The sequence below is a fragment of the Ambystoma mexicanum genome, chromosome 11, assembly GCF_040938575.1.
Source record: "Ambystoma mexicanum isolate Mex_15411 chromosome 11, UKY_AmexF1_1, whole genome shotgun sequence".
NCBI classification, from domain to species: Eukaryota; Metazoa; Chordata; class Amphibia; order Caudata; family Ambystomatidae; genus Ambystoma; species Ambystoma mexicanum.
In genome coordinates this window covers 1,461,391,740-1,461,414,223 of record NC_090934.1, presented here as the reverse complement: position 1 = coordinate 1,461,414,223, position 22,484 = coordinate 1,461,391,740, and the positions used below count along the sequence as shown (strand labels likewise).

General features: G+C 47.3%; 1 protein-coding gene across 2 annotated transcripts in view; it reads left to right on the top strand.

The window, feature by feature from the left end:
- The window catches only part of IQCH (IQ motif containing H), a 1,923,049-nt gene that overhangs the window by 832,260 nt on the left and 1,068,305 nt on the right, over positions 1-22,484 (top strand). For both annotated transcript variants that reach the window (XM_069625132.1, XM_069625131.1), the window contains one exon: positions 1,290-1,373. In XM_069625132.1, the coding sequence (XP_069481233.1) occupies positions 1,290-1,373 (84 nt within the window). The remainder of the gene's footprint in view (positions 1-1,289; positions 1,374-22,484) is intronic.

Sequence of the window (22,484 nt, the reverse complement as noted above, 5' to 3'; positions counted from 1 at the left end):
TGCCTGAATGAGATGTTTGTTTTCCCTAAAGATGTATGGACTGAGACTGGAGTGAAGGTCTCATAGGAGGGGATTGTGTGTGGAAAGTATGGAATTGAAAATTGTATGTACTCCCCTAGCATACAGCCACATTGTAATATTGAGTAGGCACTGCAAACCGCCATGTTTAAACACCGGTTCTTGCCCATGCGAGGTGAGGTTTTAGGCTTTACTGCGCAAGTCCTTGTGATGAAGGCTCTTCGCCCAGGTTGTAGTTATGATCGCCTTCACATCTCTCTCTCTCTTCTGATCTGTTTCCCTTTTGGCATATGTAAGCGTGTTTTAGGCTCCCGCTTCTTAGGAAAAGCGGCTTTAGCCGACAGTCGTCATGCTATAAACGTCCTTGCCTGCCTCAGACCGCATGCAAACCTTTGAGGAGTATATTCAGCCGAACTAAATGTATCACTTTATATTCCTTCCTGATAACTCAGTCTTAACATGTAAGAAATCAGCTGGTATCTAAGACTTGTATAGTGGGGTTTTGTTCCTTGCTTGAAACATTTCATTATGATTCCTTGTCCATTATGCCCTGTCTGGACCTTCCTCCTATTGAAATGCATGTCTTCCTTTGGGTATAAGAGAAAGGTGCATGGAGGGAAGAGGATTCTCACTTGCGTCAACATTTTATTGTTGTTGGGTTATGCTGTCCTGTTGCTTGCTTTTTACTAATTTCTCACCAATCCACCAGGATAGTCAGTGGCCATTTTTCCTTGACATACGTTTATAGCTCATATGGAAAATTATATTCCAGTATCAGCACTTTCATTTTGATTACTTAAGCTGTGGCCCCCACAACATCACTTGGGTAAGATTCCACTTGCATGGGCATAACCATTTACAAAGGTGGGGACATTTAGGGTGTATGCTACAGGGCTACATTCTCTCCGGGATTAGGATAACAAGAGGGGCACAACCTTAAATTTATGGACTTTCCTTTTACAAATGAACATGTATGGGCTCTACCTATAGCACATTGCATAACATAACTGACACAGATAAGCAATTGTAGTAAGTAAGCTAGGGTCAAAGCTTGTGGTAATGTAATCTGAGTTAAGTTAAATGTTTATCTAAGTAGCTGTTAAAACATTTTATTACGAGGTATTTATTTATGCTCCCATGCTGGCTCAGCAGTAATGAGGACATTTTCCTTTTACAAAAACAGTTGCACTGACCTGAAGATTAAGGGTTTTTTCCACTTGTGAAAGGCATTGGTGTTTTTCTTTTCAATTACTGCTGTCTTTACTTCCTAGGGTATTCTGAAGCTTTGCGAGCTGATGTACAGGATCTGGATGTGCAGCAGAACCTTCAGCTGGGTCGCCTCTGTGACATAATAGGTACAGTGCCAGAGAAAGAAGCGGTCTGTCTTTGTTGCATGCAAAGGATAGAGCTTGATTTGTTTTTTTGTGACTTACTAGTTACAGGACCTGGCGTCAAGAAATAAGTAGTCTCTGTGCCATACTACACTGTGTACAGTGCTGGTCAAATGAGCTCTGTTTTTGTGATGCACTGTATTAGGTAGAGAGCTGACGAGAAAGCTGTGTATGTGTGTAGCACACTTATTGCAATGCAGACACAATGATCGTTTTTTCTGATATCTACGTGTTACATGGCTGAAGAAACAACATATTGCTGTGACATACTGGGCACACTGCTTTGCATTTGACATACTAGGTACACTGCTGGATAAACATGCTGTTTATGTGACCCATTGGGTGTTGTGATTTAGAAACCTACTGTATTTTTCTGTGATTTACAGGGCATAGTACTTGGTAAAACAAGCTATATGTCTGAAATACTAAGTCTATTGATGGAGAAATTACATTTGCAGCATGGTTGGGAAATACTTGGTGAAGTGCTGAGGAAATGGTTCAGGGTTTATATAACATAGTAGATGGCGTTTGGAGAAAGTACATGTGCCTCTCTGAGACAACACAATTTGACTGAGCAGTGCCATCTGTAAAAAAGAAATCCAGCTTACCCCAGCCCCCCCCACCCTGCCCACCCACTGAACAGAAGAATAGGATCCACCCCACCAACACAAACCCAAACTAAAAGAAAGATGAGGGAAAATAAACAACAAAGGGTATATATTTATCAGAGCAACCATCCATGGAGTAGTTCAATCATGAATCCATTCTAAATATCGGCACTCACAATGCATGCTAATGTGTCATGCCTGCTGTGCCACCCGGCCCCCTCTCCAAACCGGTCCCACCAATGCTTCACAGCGTTTCCGCCATTGAATGGCATACAGATCAGCTGCCAGCCCCTTCTATATGCGGTGGAGAGTGTTTGGGAAGTCACCATAGCAACGCAACCTGATCACCAGATGCCGTTTGGCAGCCCAGTGTTAGGCAGAAACCTGTGCAGTTCCCTTGGGGACCACTGCAAAAGATTTAAGACTACAGGTATAGCAGTAAACCCACTTGGTAGCAGTCTGCACCACCCAGATTTACCTGGTAGCTGTGGCTGAGCAGTCAGACTTCCCTCAAGAAGAGTTAGGCAGTATGTAAAGTATACACAATAGGTACTCAAATACAATAGCACAAGCAAACACTGACCAGAGCTTGGTTTCAAAAGTATATAGTTTTTTTATTTATTAAACACACATAAGTTGAAATCACTCTAGCAAGATATAGTGAAAACACTTCAAACACAGTTATAATGAAAGCAGTTTCAACCCTTACTCCTATCTAGACAACTCTAGGTTAACACCACATAATTAAAACAGAGGTGAGCGCTTAACGTTAGATGACACTCTAGTAGGTTCAAGAAAGGGATAAAAAGAAACAGAAATGGGTTAAACACACCACTCTAAGGTCCAGAACACTTGCAATAGGCTCAAAGAAGCACAAAGTTACAGGTGAGCAAAAGTCACTAGGCAGGGCCCACTCTTAGAGTAGCCGGAGCGAAAATGTGCCCAAGATCACACTGTTATTAGGGATTCAAAGTCTTGCAAAGAGTTAGAAAGAGTTTAGGGTGGCTTAGAAAGTTTAGCCAGGGTGTTCCAGGCACTCCCAGGTTCGAAAGCCGGGGGCTAAATCTACCCCGTACAGTCGGTGGCAAGGGAAGCCAGGCGGAACACGGTACCTTAAGCGGAAAGGATCCTCCAGCGGTGGCAGTTGTTCCAGGCAGTGGCAGCAAGGCTCGACGTCGGTCAGGGGAGAAGAAGTTCTCGCTGAAGAGCAGAAGAAGAGGGTCGTTGCACTGCCCGGGAAGAAACCAGCCGCGGAGTCCTCCGGTTAAAGGGTTGTACCGACTTTCGTGGTTGGGGTAAAAGTGGTGGGGTTCCGGTTGCCGGGGTGCTTGGCACTGGCAAGGCGGCCACGAGATACCTCCAGAAGCGGAAAGAAGGTGAAAACTGGTTGTCCCCACCAGTCAAGGGAAGGAGCCACTCCGTTAAGAGTTCTCCTCGGTCGTCGGGAAAAGTGGTGAGACGGTTCAGCAGGGCTCCACCGGGTGGTGTCGTCGAAGCAGGTCGGCTCAGCTCTTCCCTCGTCGGATTCTTGGTCCTGTGGCGACTTCTGAGGTTCCAGTCCCCAAAGCCCTGCTTTTATGCAGCAAACCCCCATTCACCCAGCCTAGCTGTCACTCAAACATGCTAAGTGGTGAGCCGGCCGGCTCACCACTTGGGCCAATCAGGACGGAGTGCGACTTGAGTTACCAAGGTAACTCAGTCCAGGGTGCCTAAATCCCCCTCCACCCCTCCTAAGTACCCCAGACAGAGTGGCACCACTTTGGAGGGCTTCTGTGGAGAAGCCCGCCAAAAGTGGAACAAAGGGCTCCACTTTGGGTCAGAGTTACAGAGGCGAATGCCAACGCCATTTTAGAATCAAGTTTTGGCAAAAAGTCCCAACCGGAGTTATAATAATAAATATATAAACCGGCGGTATGTTTAAGGCTACCGTAAATAAATAATTAAATGTGTTAGCCTAAAACAATGGGAAATCCCATAGGGAAATATTTGCGGTCGAATATAAAAAGTAGTTTCCACTGCCACCAGCCAAAACTCGATCAGGGGGGACGGAGACGTGCCCCCTCGACTAACAGACCCTGGGGCAATCGAATTGCCCCAGCCAGTACGTCCACAATATGATGGTTTGTACTGGTTCTGTTCAGGATTCAAGACTAGCAAAGTCTTTGGTGACTTTACATGCCCTGGGAGACAGTAGTCAGTCCCAGGGTATGGAGTCTATGTTGGGGAGTCCCTAGGACACCCCTGGGTTACGGCACAGAGGGTGCTGTGTAACCCACATCACAAAAATACATGAAGCCCTATGGAGTAAAAGACCCCATAGCCCATTCAACACAAGGTTTAACCAAGAAAACACACTTCAACATGTCCAAGAGTGAGGGTAAAAGAGTCTCACTCTTGGCAGGAGAAAAAAAGAAACCCCAGAAATCCAGCAAAGCTGCTGGGGGACTCACTAGGTAGGGAAATTCAGCCTAAACAGAGAATTCTCCCTAACACCCAGTACGCCGGACTCAGGCGTGGTTACGTGACACAGTATGCTGCGTTTCCTGGTCCGCATCCGTTCCAGAGTTCCTATAAAGCATGGCGCATCCAGCACCCGGGCACTTCTGATTAAGGTTTCAGAATTGAAGTTCCTAGTTTTTGCCTTGCATGTATCTCTCCAGTGGAATTTACTTTTACCGAACCTGCCTGTTCCTGTATTTCCTGCCTGGCTCACTAACTGTTCTTGTTACGCTCGGACTCCTTGTTTGACCACGGCCTGCTATCCGTACTCCTTTTGCCTTGTGTTTTGTCATTGTTTCCTTCACGCACGGATCTGACCTCGGCCTCCTTGTGGACCTTGCTTGCATATTCCAGTGTGAGTCAGACTACTCGCTCCTGCGCGGTAAGCCATCCTAGTCTGTTATCCCGCTACTCACCTCATTGCGACCCTGGCTCCTCTCCTCCTTGTTTGTTCATGTGCACGGGACATTTGGGATGCCTTGCTGCAAACCGTAGTGTGCTGATTGGGTTAGTCTATTTACTAACCTACCCTTCCCTGATTCGTTGCCCAATCTCTCTTCACGCCAGACTCTTCCTTGAACTCCCAACCTGACGCTTGGTAAGGATACCTTGACCTATAGTGATTGTAGTTTGGTGGGGAATGAGGATATGGGGTGGGAGTGCGGGGGAAGGTGGAAAGAAGATCGATCTGACTCCTTCCTCTCTCGTTCTTGTCCTCTTGGAGAGACCTAAATGAGGTCATTTATGATACATCAGTACCCAGGTTAGTGGGGGCTCTGCTGGGTCTTCTATCCTATCTTGATGAGATACTGATACTCTCCTCTTTCCTTACCTCTAGCCTGATGTATCCTGTGGTTTATAACCTCGCCCTTTCGAATGAATGTCTCCTTTGGATGGTCATGTTATAACAGTCGGAGGTGTGTATCATTAGGAAGGTCTCCATTCGTCTGATGGGATCGGGGAGCATTGAGTCCAGGTGTTTTATACTACCTGAACGATCGCGGTACCACACACACTTCCTGGGTGAGTGCTTGTGTTACGTTATTATTCTGTGTTGTGACGCTGGATTACTGCACTTCATCTTTTGTGAAGTACGTATCTTGATTCATTGCTCCAAGTTGTGACATAATGTCACAGCAGTGGAATATCAAACAAATAATGGATATAGTGCTAGGGAATACAATTTCCAGAAAACAGAGCAAACCAAAACCACTAATGACAACGTAAATCATTCTTATCTCACCACCCTCGCACCAGATCCCAACTAGGGGAGCTCGATCCCAGCTTAATCCCATTCCATCCCTCCAGGTGAGAAAGCACTCAACACTAAATATATTGTTCAAATAGGTCCCACATCTGCTCTGGGAGATCCATGGCGGTTCCTCTATGCCTGTCTCTCGAAAGAGCATAGCCTAGTCATCGGGCCCTCCCACATGGTTCAATCAGGTACAGTGGCTGATTTCCATTTAAGCAGCATAGCCTTACAAGCAGCAAATAGTATGTTATTTAACAGCTTCCTAGTATGGTTATCATCATGCCAGTCTTCCACCTCAGCACCAAATAACATTGATCTAGGTGCAAGAGTTGGAGCAATCCCTGAAACGTGTGTGAGTCTGTTGAACACCATCCCGCAGAACGGCTGAATTTTAGGACAAGACCAAAATAAATGTCCCATTGTTTCCAACACCCCTCCAGTTGATTTCATTGCATGCATCTTCACTGGGGTATAATAGAAGCACTGTATGATTTTTAAATTGTATTTCCCTATTATGCACATTACACAATGCTTCATTAATCAATCAGAAGAATATATATCCGCACTATCTAGTTGGATCCTCAGATCCTCTGCCCATTTAGCAGCGAGTACAGAGTTTCTTCCCAAATTATTTGGGATGCAGGGAAGATATAAGGTCTTAATTCTGGGGAGGGTAGATGGGTCCCGGGCTAGCTCCGACTCAGTTTGATGGTTCTTGAGTAAATGTGGCTTCTGAAATTCATGAAGTCAGTGTGTGATGCACTATCCATGTGGTAGCTGCCAAGCCCAGAACTACCCTAGCTTCCGCTAATGGCATCGGAGTGCGACCATCTAAAAGATCCATGATACTCACATGTTGCCATTCTTCCTCCCAACTGAACCGTGGCCGTCTGTATGAGCACGTTTGTAACGAGCTCGAAGACTAAGCCTTGGTGGAATAGTGTTTTTGTCAACCCCAGCACGTTTTAGTGTTTGCGACCAATGTGTAAGTGTAGCCCCCACGATAGGATGCTTTATGATATGTTATGTTATCAGAGCGAAGTGTAGCGCGGCTGATACCCAGAGGTGTCTTGCCGCTGTTATTGAACACCACATAGGTTCATCAAAAAGGTGACGGAGAGAGAAAAATAGGCCATACTGATCAGTGCATGTATAGAAAAATTGCAAAATTTAAAGTAGTTGTCAGTAAGTCTCATGGGCGGGGAGGTTCCAGAGCCGAGACCCTGCCACAGAGAATGCCTGGCCCACAACCGTGCAAGTACATGTAGACGACGAAGACTAGTGGAATGCAGAGCGCTACCAGGCCAAGCAGTGCACAGTGAATGAGACATAAAGCCTTAAACTTCACTCTGCCTTCGACAGGAAGCCAATGGAATTTAGTCGGGTTTGGGAGGCATGGTAAAATTTGGGAAGGCCAGCCACCAACCGGGTTGCTGGATTTTGAACGACCTGTAGGCTTTGAAGATAGTATTTGGGTTAGTCCAGTAGTGTGGCATTGCAATAGTCTAAAATACCCATGACTGCACAATCAACCACTGGGACCCTTCATGCTGACGGGCATTAGTGGCATCAGATTTTTTAAAGTTCTCAGTTTAAATAAGCCAGAACTACATCTGCCACTAATCGGAAAGTCAGGAGAAAGGGTGGCAGATGTCTTTACCCCTACGTTTTTTACTGATTCAACAGGTAAGGGGAGATTACCCAAAGAGGGTGGCCAAAATGCATCAGTCCATAACAATGAGGCAGGTCTGAGCCAACCACCAGTACCTCGGTCTTATTGCCATTGAACCTGAGCCAATTTTGTCTCCTGCAGGCACCAATGTCTGCCAGACACCCTCGTAGGTGAAAGGCTGCTTGCTTGAAAATTAGATCAACTCGAAGAATGATTCGCATGCCATCTGCATATGAATAAAATTGGCAGCCATGGGTTTGTATCAAATCAGCCAAAGGGCGAATCTAGAGATTAAAAGGCAGGGGTGAGATTGCAGATGCCTGCGGAACTCCGTGAGACTGGGCCACAGGAGCTTAACTGAACTGGGGAAACGTTTGGGAGTGATCTGGTAAGGGTTTAAGACACTGCAGGGCTGCACCAGTAATTACGACCTCCTCAAAGCGCTGACACAAGATGGTATGATCAATCGTGTCAAACGCTGCAGAGAGGACTAAAAGGATAAGAAAGTCTATCCCATCCTGGTCTCCGATTTTAGCCGAATCATTCATCACCGACACCAACACAGCCTCCGTTCCCATCAAGGGACGGAAGCCTGATTGCTGTGGATGTAAGACTGCAGCTTTTTCAAAAAAAGTATGTAGTTGTGGCATCACAACAGCCTCCATCACTTTCAGAAGGAATTTGAGGAGGGAGATGGGATGGAAATTAACTGGCAGTGTAGAGTCGAGAGTCGGCTTCTTTAGTAACAGTCCCAAGCGAAAAAAATGAATTAACTGCTGACATTATCAAGGGCGAGATCTCGCCACTGATGTTCTTAAGAATTTCCAGAGGCATAGGGTCCAATAGTGAGCAAGATTTCAACTGAAAAATTATTTCGTCAACCTGATCATTAGTGACCTGGCCAAATGATGAAAAGGTTGCCTGATTTATTTATTTATTTTTATTTATTTTATTAATAAAATAATAAAATTGGCCGAGAGATTTGATTTATGATGGGTTATTTATAACGGCTTAATACCCAGAGGTTTCTAAGCACGGACGCGTGGATCGAACTTTTGGTGCTCTGTGTCGACTTGCTTCCAAGGCAACCACGTTGCTGCTGAGCTATCCTCACGAGAGACCAAGAGATGGCTATGATAATCACAATATCTCTCAGAATTATCATAATCTTCTCCCAAAAGAAGTGCGAGACAGTATTACAGAAGGAAGCACATTGGAAGAGATCATGCTTGAAGAAGAGAGTTCTCTTACTACTGAGAACAACTCTTTGGTATGGTTCAGATCTCACGATACTCACAGTGCCAGACTCTCTCAGCTTGTCTATATAAAAGTCTGCAAGAGCGTAGAGAGTCTGTAAACCAGGGTGCAGATTATTTCCTATTTTAAGGGGAGCCAGGTCATCGGCTGCAGCTATAAAAGCTTCTTCCAAGATGGATAAATAGTCTGGACTAAGCAGTGACCCATCAAAGTAAGACTGACTTAATGAGGAAAGGGCTGTAGGACCCACTTTCCGCCAGGGTTGTCTCGGGATGTTTGGCAGGATAAGTGAGGATAGAGTTATTATAGAAGGCACTAAAGAGTGGCCGGAACACACCACCGGTAGGCAGACATGTACAATAGCTGCTTTCTCAGTAGCAAGATGAGATTAAGTGTGTGGCCTTAGTACGTGTTGGGCCAGTCACAAGTTGGAACCATTGGTTGTCTGCCAGTGAGTCAACTAGTCTATGGCCATGAAGATCTAAACGATCATCAGGCCAAGTGTTAAAATCCCTCATAACCTAAACGGAAGGGTACTTCAGCTGCAAATCTGCAATCCAGTCTGAAAAAGTCTCTACAAACTGGGAATCGGAAAGTGGTGAATGATACGCAGTTAATACATATAGTGTCTGGGAGGGGGAAAAAGAAACTCCAACTAGCAGATATTCTATCCCCCTACAAGGAGAGATAGTTATGCAAGCACATTTTAGATGTTGCTTATGTAAAAAGGCGACTCCACCACCATGGTGGGTTGCCATTCAATCAGCACGGATGATCGCGTAGTCTGGAGACAGGGCTTCAATAAGGTTGGGGGCAGAGATGTCAGAGATCCATGTTTCCGTAATACAGCCTATATCAGGGTCATGTGCAAGTAATAAATCAAACGCATCTAGACAGTGGCTAACTAAAGACCAAGCATTAATTAAAAACCCATACAACGCAGGGAAAGATGTAGGACAGGTTAAGGCTGAAGTATCATCAGTCCAATGTCTCGACTATACTGTATTCGGGGGAGGCCAGGGTACAGATCATGCTACGCGTATAATGATACAAATCCGACTTACCAACAAATTAGGGGCCATACATGGATTGTGTAATAATTTTTCGAAGGGATTGTGTCCTCCGACGTATTCCTTATCTTTGATAATACGTTTCCAGCTTGCTGGCCTCGGAACTTTTTTCTGTAGAGGGTGCTGCGCGTCAACATCCGCCGAGTCGATGTCCCTCGGCGGCCACCGTATCGGCGCCGACGTCACTATGCCCATAAATAGCCACGTGCTGCGTCCGTTGCTCAGTTCCGTTTTTCCGCGCTTCGTGGGGCCTCGGAACGTCGTTGCTCAGTTCAGTCAGGATAATTATCTATTTCTACTCGAATATACCTTATAGTTCTTGATGGCTTCTTCATCAGAACCTACGGCGCCGCAATCCGGCTTCAAGAAATGTCGAGACCGCGGTAAAAAAATGTCAATAACGGATCCACACAGGATCTGCTTATGGTGCTTGGGATCCGAGCACCATTGTTCGGAGTGTGAGGACTGCATGTCCATGACGGCGAAAGCCTTGAAGGAGCGCAAGGGGAAGCTCGAGATAGATAAATCAGCCAAAACCTCCTCGAAAGTTTTGTCGGCTGAGTCGAGGCATTCGTCTCCTCGCCGTCGAAAACATTCCCATTCTAGATCTCGAAGCAGCTCCCATCATTCGTCGAGATCAAGACACTCAAAAAAGAGACGTCAAAGGTCCCATTCCTCGTCGTCTTCTGTGTCCCCAGAAAGAGTTTCCTGTCCCACCAAACACAGTTCTCAAACTGAGTGGGAGGAATTCAGAAAGAAAATGTTAAGCGTCTTCGAGAACGCGGCCTCGACCCCCTCGAAGACAGCTGAGGGTGATACCCCGGGTGAAAAACCCCAAAAATCAAAACGCCGTGAGTCGCAGCACCCGGCGAAACATTCTACCCTAGAGCGCCATGAGCCATCGGGTAGGAAGGCACCGTCTTCGACACCATCGTCGAAGATTCCTTCGACGCACGGATCGGCGCCATCGACGCCGTTGTCGAAGGGTTCCTCGACGCATCGGTCGATCGACTCGACGCCATCGTCGACGCCGATGAAAGAGAGGACCAAGGCCACCCCTCAGCCAACGGTGATTTATGGGCCTCCGGCACGACGCCAAGACCGTTGTCGATGCCCTCGAGTAGGATCCCGATCCTCTCGAGTTCTTCGAGACCCCTTCCAGTTTTTTCGACGCCGTTTTCGGCGCCTTCGAAGCCTGTTACATCGGCGTCGATGACATCAACGTTTTCTCGTCCAATAACGACGAGTTTGGCTCCTTCTGCCTTAGAAATGGGTTTTACTCCATTTCAGAGGTCAGAATACCCTGGACTTTCTTCAATTTATGAGGAAGGGGAAGATTCTGACCAGGAAACATTCGGGTTACAGAGGACCACACTGCCTACTGCAGAGGATTTCACCTCTGAGGAAAGAAGGCTGAAGGAACTACAGGAGTCACTACATGAGGCAAGTGGGCTGGACACTTCCCCAGAAGTGGAATTCGTTAAGCCAGACCCAGGGGAACAGGCCGAAACACCATATAGAACCCTGATGGCAGGAATAATTGAGTTTATGGGTTGGTCTGCGCCTTCACCTGTTTTCCAACAGGATGACCTAACAGATATATTGGACAAAGGCCCACAGGATGACCCGGTGGTCCCCTTCCATGCAGCCTTACAAAGGAAAATTGCATCTAATTGGGAAAATCCCGAAGTTATCCCTGCAGTCAATAAAAGATTGTCAACCAAGTATAGGGTAGCGGCTGCTGACCCTGAATACCTGTCAAAACACCCGACCCAGAGAGCCTGGTGGTTCAAGCGGCAACTTCATCTAGTAGTAGGACCGCTTACCCTACTGTCTCATAGGATAGAGATGACAAGAGGTACGACTCTATGGCAAAGAAAGTCTTCTCTGCTTGTAGTATGGCGTTGAAGTCCATCAACGCCACCTGTACGCTCGCCAGGTTCAATCACACACTATGGGAGTGTGCTTCATCAGCGGCTGACTGCATACCCGAAGGAGAGGAAAAGGAAGCCTTCCTTAACATTATTAAAGAAGGCAAAGATGCCATGTGCGAATTACTTCAAACTGGCATCGATTCCGCTGACAGTATCAGCAGGGCCATGGCGGCAAGTACAACAATCCGCAGGCATGCGTTGTTGCGAAAGTCAGGCTTTGCCCCTGATGTACAGGCCAGACTTTTGAATATGCCCTTTGACGGCTCTTCATTATTCGGGAAAAAGGCTGATGACAGTCTGGAAAAGTTACAGACTTCTAAAGCAGCAGCAAAATCTTTAGGAGCTGCTATCCGCCAAACTCCTTTTCGCCCCTCAGGAACCTCTGGGAGAGGAAAGTCCTTTCGCTATTATTCCGCATTCGGGAAAGGCAGAGGACAGCCGGCTCAAAGAGGCCAAAGGAGATCCACCCGAGGTGGATGGGTCAAAAGTACTAAGACCGCAGCAGCAGCAGGTGCCTCTTTACCCTCGGTATCTGCATCAGCCGCCCCCAACCCACTCTGAGGCCTTCCCACACAATACACCTGTAGGGGGCAGGTTAACTCACCATCTGACGAAATGGCAGGCTATAACGTCAGATGCTTGGGCATTGGAGACAGTTGCCCAAGGTTACTGCCTACCCTTTCTACACATCCCTCAGAGTCATCCACCGGGGAACAGCTCTCTAAAAGTTCCAGATCAGCCCCTCTTGCAGGAAATTATAGACCTGCTAGAGAAAGGTGCCATAGAACCGGTACCTGTAGCGGACAGGAACAAGGGCTGGTACTCCCCCTTACTTTCCCATACCAAAGAAGGACAGTGGACTGAGACCCATCCTGGACTTACGAGAATTGAACAAGTTCCTCAGGAAGGACAAGTTCAAGATGGTAACTCTCTCTCAGATCCTTCAGGCCCTCCAGCTCCAGGATTGGCTGGTATCTCTGGACCTTCAGGATGCTTATTTCCATGTGCCAATCCATCTCAAACACAGGAAATACCTGAGGTTCGCAATTGGCTACTCTCGTTATCAATTTCGAGTTCTGCCATTTGGGCTGACCTCCGCCCCGAGGGTCTTCACCAAGCTGATGTCGGTAGTAGCGGCGAGTCTAAGGAGGGAAGGGATCCACGTCTACCCCTACTTGGACGATTGACTGATCAGGGCTGTATCTTCGGAACAGGCCCAGGCCCAGCTAGATTATGTCTGCCACTTCCTTCACAGACTGGGCTTCTCCCTCATTTTAAAAAAGTCACAGATGATACCATCACAGAGACTCCAGTTCATTGGAGCGGTCCTGGACACTTCCCTGGGAAAAGCCTCGCCACCAGAGGTGAGGGCTCAAGATATTCTACATATGGTCACCAAGTTTCAAAATGCCCAACGTCTCCCAGCCTTTGACTTTTTGAGGTTGCTAAGCCTCATGGCATCCTGCATCTTCCTTGTGCCAGAGGCTTGCCTGAGAATGAGATCTCTTCAGTGGGCACTGAGAAGTCAGTGGTCGCAATTCTCAGGGAGAATGACAGATCTCCTCTGGATTCCGGACAAGGTAGCCCGCGATCTGCAATGGTGGGCCTATCCAGAGAATATCTTGAAAGGAGAACTGTTTTGGCAACCATGGCCGGAGATAACAGTAGTCACAGACGCCTCACTCACGGGGTGGGGAGCCCATGCCAACGACTTGACCATCAGCGGTCGTTGGTCTCCATCGGAGTCCAGACTACATATCAACCTATTAGAGCTGAGAGCGATCAGACTAGCGCTGAAAGCTTTCCTGCCATCAGTACAGGGGAGAAATGTCCTGATAATGACGGACAACACGGTGGCCATTCACTACCTCAACAAAAGAGGAGGCGTAGGATCACTGCCACTGTGCAGAGAGGCGATGCAGCTCTGGTTTTGGGCAATCCAAGAAGGAATCTCTCTATCGGCAGTCCACCTAGCCGGAAAGAAGAACTTGACAGCGGACGCTCTGAGCAGGCAGAGCACAGTCTCCCACGAGTGGGAGCTAGCTCAGGAAGTCCTTCAAGAGATCTTCGACCTTTGGGGAACCCCTCAGGTGGATCTGTTCGCCACAAGCACCAACAGGAAGTGCGATCTGTTCTGTTCAAGGGAATTTCCCCGAGAGGAGCTCTAGGAGATGCGTTCGTAGTGGACTGGGAGTTTCCACTCCTTTACGCGTTTCCATCAGTCCCTGTTATTCCTCAAATGATCAGGAGGTTGAGAAGATGCCGGAAAACCATGATCCTAATTGCCCCGGATTGGGCCAGGAGAACGTGGTAACCGGACCTTCTAGATATGTCCATCTGTCCTCCAATCCGTCTTTCACTCAAAGAGAATCTTCTCTCGCAGAAGGGAGGTCAGGTTCTCCATCCAGACACCAGAACCCTCAAACTTCACGCTTGGCTTCTGAAAGGTTGAGGTACAAGGATTGGGATCTCCCTGATGACGTCATGGAGGTGTTGCTTTCGGCCAGAAGACCAGCAACAAAGTCTTTATACCGCTGCCATTGGAACAAATTTTGCAGCTGGTGTAGGGAACAGAATATCGACCCTTTTTCATGTGGTACACCAACGGTGTTATCGTTTCTACTCTACTTGGCAAACTCAGGCCTTCAAGTGGGCACTCTAAAAGGCTATCTTGCAGCGCTTTCTATCTTGAAGCGCACTGCTAAGGAACCATCGTATTTCAAAATTCCTCTAGTGGTACAATTTCTCAAGGGGCTAACTAATGTTTACCCTCCAAAACCATTACAGGTTCCCTTATGGGACTTAAATTTAGTCTTAAACTTCTTAATGGGCACTCCATTTGAACTACTTCACTCTTGCGCGCTGAGATTTCTCACGCTTAAAACTGTCCTATTGGTAGCACTAACATCTGCTAGGAGGGTGAGTGAGCTACAAGCTATCTCCTGTAAACCCCCACATACAATCTTCCACAAGGACAAAGTTGTCCTACAGGTGAAGCCTAATTTCCTCCCAAAGGTGGTTTCTGAATTTCTTATTACTCAGAAAATTACCTTGCCTTCGTTCTACCCTCCTCCCCATCCGGGGAAAGAGGAGGAAAGGCTACATAGGATGGACCCTAGGCGAGCTCTCAGCTTTTAGATCAGCAGAATGTCTAGGATCAGGCAAGCAGACCAACTGTTTGTAGGATACTCAGGTCGCAAGTTGGGACTACCCATAACAAAACAAACCATCTCCAGGTGGATTATTTTGGCCATCCTGGAATGTTATAGACTAGCAGGGAAAGAGCCACCCCAAAATCTCAGGGCTCATTCAACCAGGGGTATCGCAGCCTCTTCGGCTCTCCAGAGAGGGGTACCGGTCCGGGACATATGTGCGGCTGCCACATGGTCGTCCGCACATACATTCACAAAATTTTATAATGTGGATTCCTCCACTGCTCAAGAGACCAGATTTGGCAAGGCCGTATTACAGTCGTTCCATCCCTAAAGGGATACATAACACTATCACTCCCACCTCCAATTACATGCCACTGCTATGGGAGTCTATCAAAGATAAGGAATACGTCGGAGGACACGATCCCTTCGAAGAACAAGTTACTTCTGACCTGGTAACGTTCTTTCGACGGGATGTTCCTCCAACGTATTCCTTATCGCCCCTCCCAACCATCCCTGCAGTGATAACTTCCCGTGTGGTTGCAGCTTACGCTCCTTCAAGGTCACGAACCAATTCAGGCATTACTTTTCTTATGCTACAAAACAGAACTGAGCAACGGACGCAGCGCGTGGCTATTTATGGGCATGGGGACATCGGCGCCGATACGGTGGCCGTCGAGGGACATCGACTCGGTGGACGTCGACGCGCAGCGCCCTCTACAGAAAAAATATCCGAGGCCAGCAAGCTGGAAACGTATTATCAAAGATAAGGAATACGTCGGAGGAACATCCCGTCGAAAGAACGTTACCAGGTAAGAAGTAACTTGTTCTTTGAGCCCAAAAGGGCACAGGCGGCCTTGCGTTTTGCACACATTAGGTGCGTTGGCCTATTGCGTGAACGTGCTTCCCGGCAGATAAATGCAGGGATATATATGATTCGGGAGCCGTGCCCGAGGAAGAGCGATCATTTCTTCGGATGTAAAAGGTGGAAGAATGGCCAGTTCCTTAGCTTGCCAACCGGATCTATCATCGAAATTAAGCCATTTTTTAATCCAGCACACTTGTGCAGCCAAGAAATAGGATTGCCATGAGGGGAGTGAAAGTACCCAGTCTTGTTTGGTCACCTGCAGTAGGTTATTATTCAACCTAGCCTTTTTATGTTTCCATATAAATCTCCCAATCTGCTTATCCAACTCCCGACGCATCTTCGCGGGCATAGGCAAAGGAATAATCTGGGCCAAAAAAAACAGTTTCGGCAATATATTCATTTTAACTGCATTGATTCTACCCATAATGGACAATGGCCGAATGTTCCACCTGAGTAAATGTTTTGAACCAGGCCATCAAACTGAGCGCTGACACACCCTCCAAGATATGCAATTGCTTGCATCTACAATCTAAATTGTGCAATACCGCTCGGATCCCATGCTATATCATTTCTTAAGGGCGACACCTCTGACTTGTCAAAGTTAATTTTGATATCCTGTCAGCGGTGAAATTCCTGTAACATACTAGAAGTATGCAGATTTGCCTGCCGCTCCTTAATGTACAGCAGAACAATGTCTGCATACTTAGAGAAGTGATGCTCCACTCCAGATCGAACGATCACCCCTCAGATCACCATTAATTCTGACCGTGATCGCCAATGGCCAAAGCATACAGTATTGGTGACAGAGAGCACCTTTACCAAGTACACATATATTGCGAACTGAACCGAACTGTAACCATTAGTAATCACTGACGCCAATGGATTTGAATATGTCAGTTTAACCATATCTATAAAGTATCCCTCAATGCCGAAAATGTCCATAGGACTTAAAACATATAGGGCCTCAACAGAAGTTGGGCGGGACGGTAGATATGTGGGGGTAACGCTATTACCACTGCATTACCGCTCAGCACCAATCCCAAGTTTGAGGGAAATTCGAAGCATTCACCTCCAGCTCTGAGCTTTAGGTGAATGCGCTGACTTTTCATCCATATTTTCAGTGCAATTATCGCCGCGCAATTACTGCTGCAGTAATTGCGCCGAAAATGCCCCATTGAGTCCCATGGACTCTCAAAAAATGGGGACTTACCTCACCACTGCAACTTGTGATCTGGCGCTTATAGCGCAGGACCAAGTTACAGTAATGCTAATTGCGTTAGGCTGTATCCTGCCCACCTTGTGATAGAGCCCATAGTCCCAACAGACCTTATTGAATTCTTTTCGCCATTGATGGATAACACTATGTCGTCGGGTTCGGCATAACTAGTAGTGATGTTCAGCAGTCGCAACCTTTTATTGCAAGAGTGTTAAGTATAAAACCCATCTGGTCCTGGTGGACCAGATGGGCAACACCCACTCCAGACACCTCACCAAACAGCAAGTATTTTTGATTTAGAATTGATGTGAGAGATGGGCCTATATGCGCTACATTCTGTGTGATCCCTTCCAGCCTTGGGGAAAACCAGTATGTTGGTAGTGAGCATCAAGCTTGGGAGGTGTTCTGCTTCTCTAGCCCCATTAAATACCTCCTTCAGCCTCTGTGCAAGAGTCTCTACCATTGCTTTTTATAAGTCAGTCGGGTGACCATCCGGCCCAGCCGCCTTCCCACTGCAAGTCCTGCAATAGCAGCCGCCACCTCCACTTCAATAATCAGGGCATTTAATGGAAGCAAGACCTCATCAGAGGCTCTCAACATCTGAAGTCCTTGTAAAAAGATATGTATCAAATCATCAGGGATACAGAGCGGGAGAGCACATAGCTACAGATAAAATTCTACAAAGTGATTATTTATATCGGAGATCCCAGCCAGCATGTCCCCCGATTTGTTTTTGATTTTCTCAATGAATTGGGCACATTGGCAGCCCTTCAGAAAGATAGCCATTGAACAAAGAGGCCTGTTCCCTTCCTCATAGAAGGGTCGGGCCCATCAAGAGAAACATTGTTTTGCCCTAATAGTAGTGATGATCTTAATGTCTAATCAGAGCTTCTTTACCTTTGCGAGGCGAGAAGTATCCCTAGACTTTTTATGTACCTGTTCTGCCTGCTGTAGTTCATGAGACTTGCATTGTTTAAGTTTGTACGCCCATATTGAGAAGCACTGCCCCCTGAGGAAAGCCTTAAAGGCATCCCAAAACTTCAATGAGTTAGTCGCCCACCAAAATCTCTTACCAGAATAGATCAGAGAGCTCCACTAAGTATACCACAAAATCCAGGTATTGTAGTGACGCTAAATTCAATCTCCCTGGCGAAGCTTGTTGACACACAGATGGTAAATTAACCTACAAGATGACTGGGGAGTGATCCACAATCACAATAGTGAGAATTTTGCATTGATCAACCATAGATAGCTTAGTAGAGCCAGTAATCTAGGCGGACAGAGCTTCTGTGAGGGTGTGAGTAGAAAGAGTCCCTCCGCAATTCGTGGAGTTTTCTCCATACATCCCTCAGTCAGAGATATTCCATAAGGAGCAGGAGTGTCTTTTTTTTTTTATTTTTATTTTTTAGACCTATCAAGGCTCGTAGCAGATTGCCTATCAAGGGATAGTGCAAGTGTAATGTTTTGATGCACACCCAGGAATGTGAGAGAGCCCATGTAAGGTGCGCATTTCCTGAGAACATGTTTATAAAACCCAGCATTATCCTCTATAGGCCCATGAATATTCTGGAGGGTAATACGTTGTTGAAACAGTGTATCCCAAAACAAAAAATACTGTCCCTATGTATCCACCAAGGTATCTAGAGCTATAACTCGGATATGCTTGTGCAGCAAGATCCACACTTCCCTCTTGTGATGGTATGGCGCGTGAAACACCTGGTTCACCCATCCCCTCGCTAGTTTCCCAGATTCTACCTTATTTAGGTGAGTTTCTTGCAGAAATATGTAAGGGTGCAGAAGTAAGGCTCAGAGACAAATGTGACATAATTTTGGTCACAGACTTTTATTAACCAGTTAAAGGGTTGGGAAAAACAACATCCCCCTCTCTCCCTAAAGCAGGGTTTCCCTGCATCAAAGAAATATTAGGAAAACATCGGGATGTCTCAAAAATAGTCAGTCACTGTTGTGTCCAGAAACCCTAATTCCAACCCTAACATTATTAACTTAAATCTAATGTGCAAGGATGCTATTTGTTCAACTTAACGGATGATGAAAGTTCTTTGCCAACAGAAAGTTTCCAATGTCTCGAATTGTCAAAACAAATGATCCTTTTCCACAATGCAATGTTCAAATGACCAGGGATTAGCTTCTTCTCCTGGATTCCTTCTTGTTCTACTTCACGTTAGTTAGGAGTTCGTCTCCTCTTTAGGTGATTTTCTTGACTTTGCAAATTAACACAACAGAAAAGGTCTTTAGGCCATGGGAAGTATTTCTCAGAACCAGGCTACTTCTATGTCTTCACAGAGTGCCACACAATGTTCACTCAGCCAGGAGATTTGTCGCCATTTCCCTCGACTTTCCAAACGTTCCCAATGATGCACAACAAAAGTTCCCAGGTTTTCCTTGAACACCTTCCTTGTTTACAAGGGCTTATGTCTGGTTCACTCTCCTATCAAACAGACCCCAGGAAGTTATAACTGATAGTCTCTGCTAATCTCTTCCTCTCATCTCCTTGGGTCCCAGACCCCATGCTTTCTTGAATGAGCTTCACCGTCTTCTTAGACTTTCTTATGGGTGCGGATCCCAGACTCTCAGTGATCTATTATACCAGCTTGGTGTACTCTCCTTCCAAGCATATGTTTCTTTCTTGTCTATCTCTTTTGTTCTCAGGGTCCCAGACCCTCTAATTCTGCTCTTCGTGCTCATTCCTCAGCTTTCCTGGACCACTATGCCCTCTCTGCCTGCCCGCGTGCCTTTGTGCTTGGTTTGCGACTTCCGAGGAGCGGGATGTCAGCACGAGGCTCCGGTAACATTTGGGTGCCTCGACTCGTCGGTAGAGGCTTTGCCAGCTTCTGCGTCTCTCCCGGCTATACCTCTTCTCCATACAGCAGCTCCTGTGATCCTGCGATGCCTAGAGGGCTGTTCAGACAGCGAGTTGCGTAGTCCACACGTCCTGGACTTTGCTCTGTACTTCTCCCTCCTCTGTGCACAGCGTTCTTCTCTCCCGTTCTGCAGCACTCGCTTCAACGTACCGGGCCGTACGTCTCAGGAGGGTGGATCTCCTTCACTTGGTTCCCCTCCTCTATTTTGTATTGCTTTGGTCCAATCGAATACAGCGGAAAACTAGAACGCTCACAACGGTCCCCTGGAGTAATCTTCACACTCCTAGCCATCTTCTTCACAGTACTTGCATTAACAATGTTTGGAAGGCAAGTTTGTTCATCTTGTGCGTTGGTTGTGTTCATTGTATTGGGTTGGCTTACTTTACAATAAAAGATATTTGCACTGATTGGAATGAGGGATGGAGGATCTGGCTTTGGCAACGAGGGAGGATGTAACAAATACGCAAGTATACCGCATTTCTCAGAGGATGGTAGTCCCATATCCCATACGGAGCTTCCTCTCCCAGATGATCCTCCCCCTGTGCACCACCCCCAGGGGAACTATTGTACTGTGGATGCACAACCATGGGTGGGAAAGGTCTCCCCTTAGGGGAGAACAGACAACAGCCACAGATTTGTCACAAATATGATCTCTTCAATGGATTGTTTTTCTCGCGCAGATTCCTCATCTGATAGATATTCCTACCAGCTTTGTTGCTTTGGAACATTTTCGACAGGGGGCGGCATAGTGCACCTCGGCCCGGCCGTCGACCATCGATTTGTCTTGCTCTGCATCTGGTTGGCGGCTCTGGACGTGGTGCCAGGTGTCGTATAACTACCACGTCACTACGCCCCAACCTCGGTTCCTTTTTTCCACGCGCTAACACGCTGCCTGGGAGCACAGAGCTTTGACTCTTTTGACGTTTTCATCATAAAATGTATTTTTTTGTGAATTTCTCGACGCAAGATGTTGGTCGCACAGGGGTCCGGTTTCAAACGGTGTTCCAATTGTGGCACCAAGCTGTCCCTCACCGACCCACACAAGTTGTGTCTCTGGTGCCTCGGCCCGGGTCACGGGACTGACAGGTGTCCGTCGTGTGTCAAAATGCAACCTAAATCCCTTCACGACCGAGCTGCTAAACTCACGCTGAGTCGACTGCCCTACAAACCCACGCGGTGGACAGTTCGGTCTTCGGAGGCCGAAACCGAGGGGCATACCCCCGAGAAACACCGGCGGAAGAAGAAAAGGTCCCACTCGAGGAGCCACTCGTCTTCGTCCTGAAAAAAGTAAAGGCGCCACCGCCATCATTGGGATTCTGAGTTGTCGACGGAGCAAGGTAAACCGTCAGCTGGGCCCATCACCTTCCAGGAGTGGGAGGATTTCAAATACTTGATGCCTGCAATGTTCAAGCAGCATGCTGCAGTCGGTGTGGCCCCCAGCCGTACGCAGCATGCCTCGGAGCCAAGAGTGGCGCTCGGTGTACCCGGCCCCTCTAGTGCCCCGGTACCGACTATGTCGGCGCTGATAGTTAGTTCTTTTGAAATAAATGGTTTGAAGCCGGATTACCCCTGTGCGTCCAAGGATGTCGATGCTACAGCGTCTCAATCTCGGTGTACACCGACATCCACCATGCCGGTGCCGAAAGACAACCCCTCAACATCGACGGTTGTCGAGAAAGTCTTTAGACCACAGCCCTGGTCCGAATTTTTCGGGTCCGTGACGGCTATCTTTGGCGATCACGATGCTGATGACCAAGATATCGACCCGATGTTCAGGAGGGTTCGCCTATTTTGATGACCAGAACAAGCTGCTACAACTATCTTGCGGCCTCCAAGACGGCAGTGGTCTGGACACTTGGCCTGACCTAGAGTTTCATCAGTCCCAGCCCTATCTTCACAGTGTATCTAAATACAGGGCTCTGGTAGAAAGGGTTATTGACACCCTGGGACTAGATTCAACAGTGGCACTTGCGCAAGGTTACAACTTTACTGACAACCTAGAGGAAGGACTCGCCACAGAACGTAACATGCCTCTGAACCCGGCCATTGCCGATCCTTTGACAGCTCTATGGCAAAACCCATGTTCCATTACTCCCGTCAGCTCCACCATTTCCGGGAAGTATAGGCCAGTTAGAGGAGACCCCTCAAACTCTCCTCTCACCCTTCCCTGGAGGGGCATGTTATGCACGCTTCTATAGTCTCTCCTAGACCTGCATCTTCTACATCCACTCTGCCCCTAGACAGAGAAACAAAAAAAGTAGTTGCCTTGGCGAAGAAGGCATTCACCTCAGGTAGCATGGCCCTCAAAGCTGCAAATGTGGCAAGCATTTTAGCGAAATACTCCTTCGGTCTATGGACAGCAGTGGAAAATGCTGCCCAGTATGTCCTGGAAGGAGAGATGCGCGAGGGCGTCCTACAGCTAGTGGAAGATGGGGAAGTAGGTGGCCCTGCAGTCGCTGCGAACTGGCCTGGACATCGCCGACTGTGTGGGCAGATATATGGCTTCAGCCATAACATTGAGAAGGCAGGCCTACTTGAAAACCTCTGGTTTCTCACCTAATGCCTCAGTAACACAATTGGACATGCCCTTCAAGGGCGATCTTCTTTTTGCCCAGAAAGCCAACGATTCCTTGGAAAAATTCAAGGAATCAAAATGCGCTGC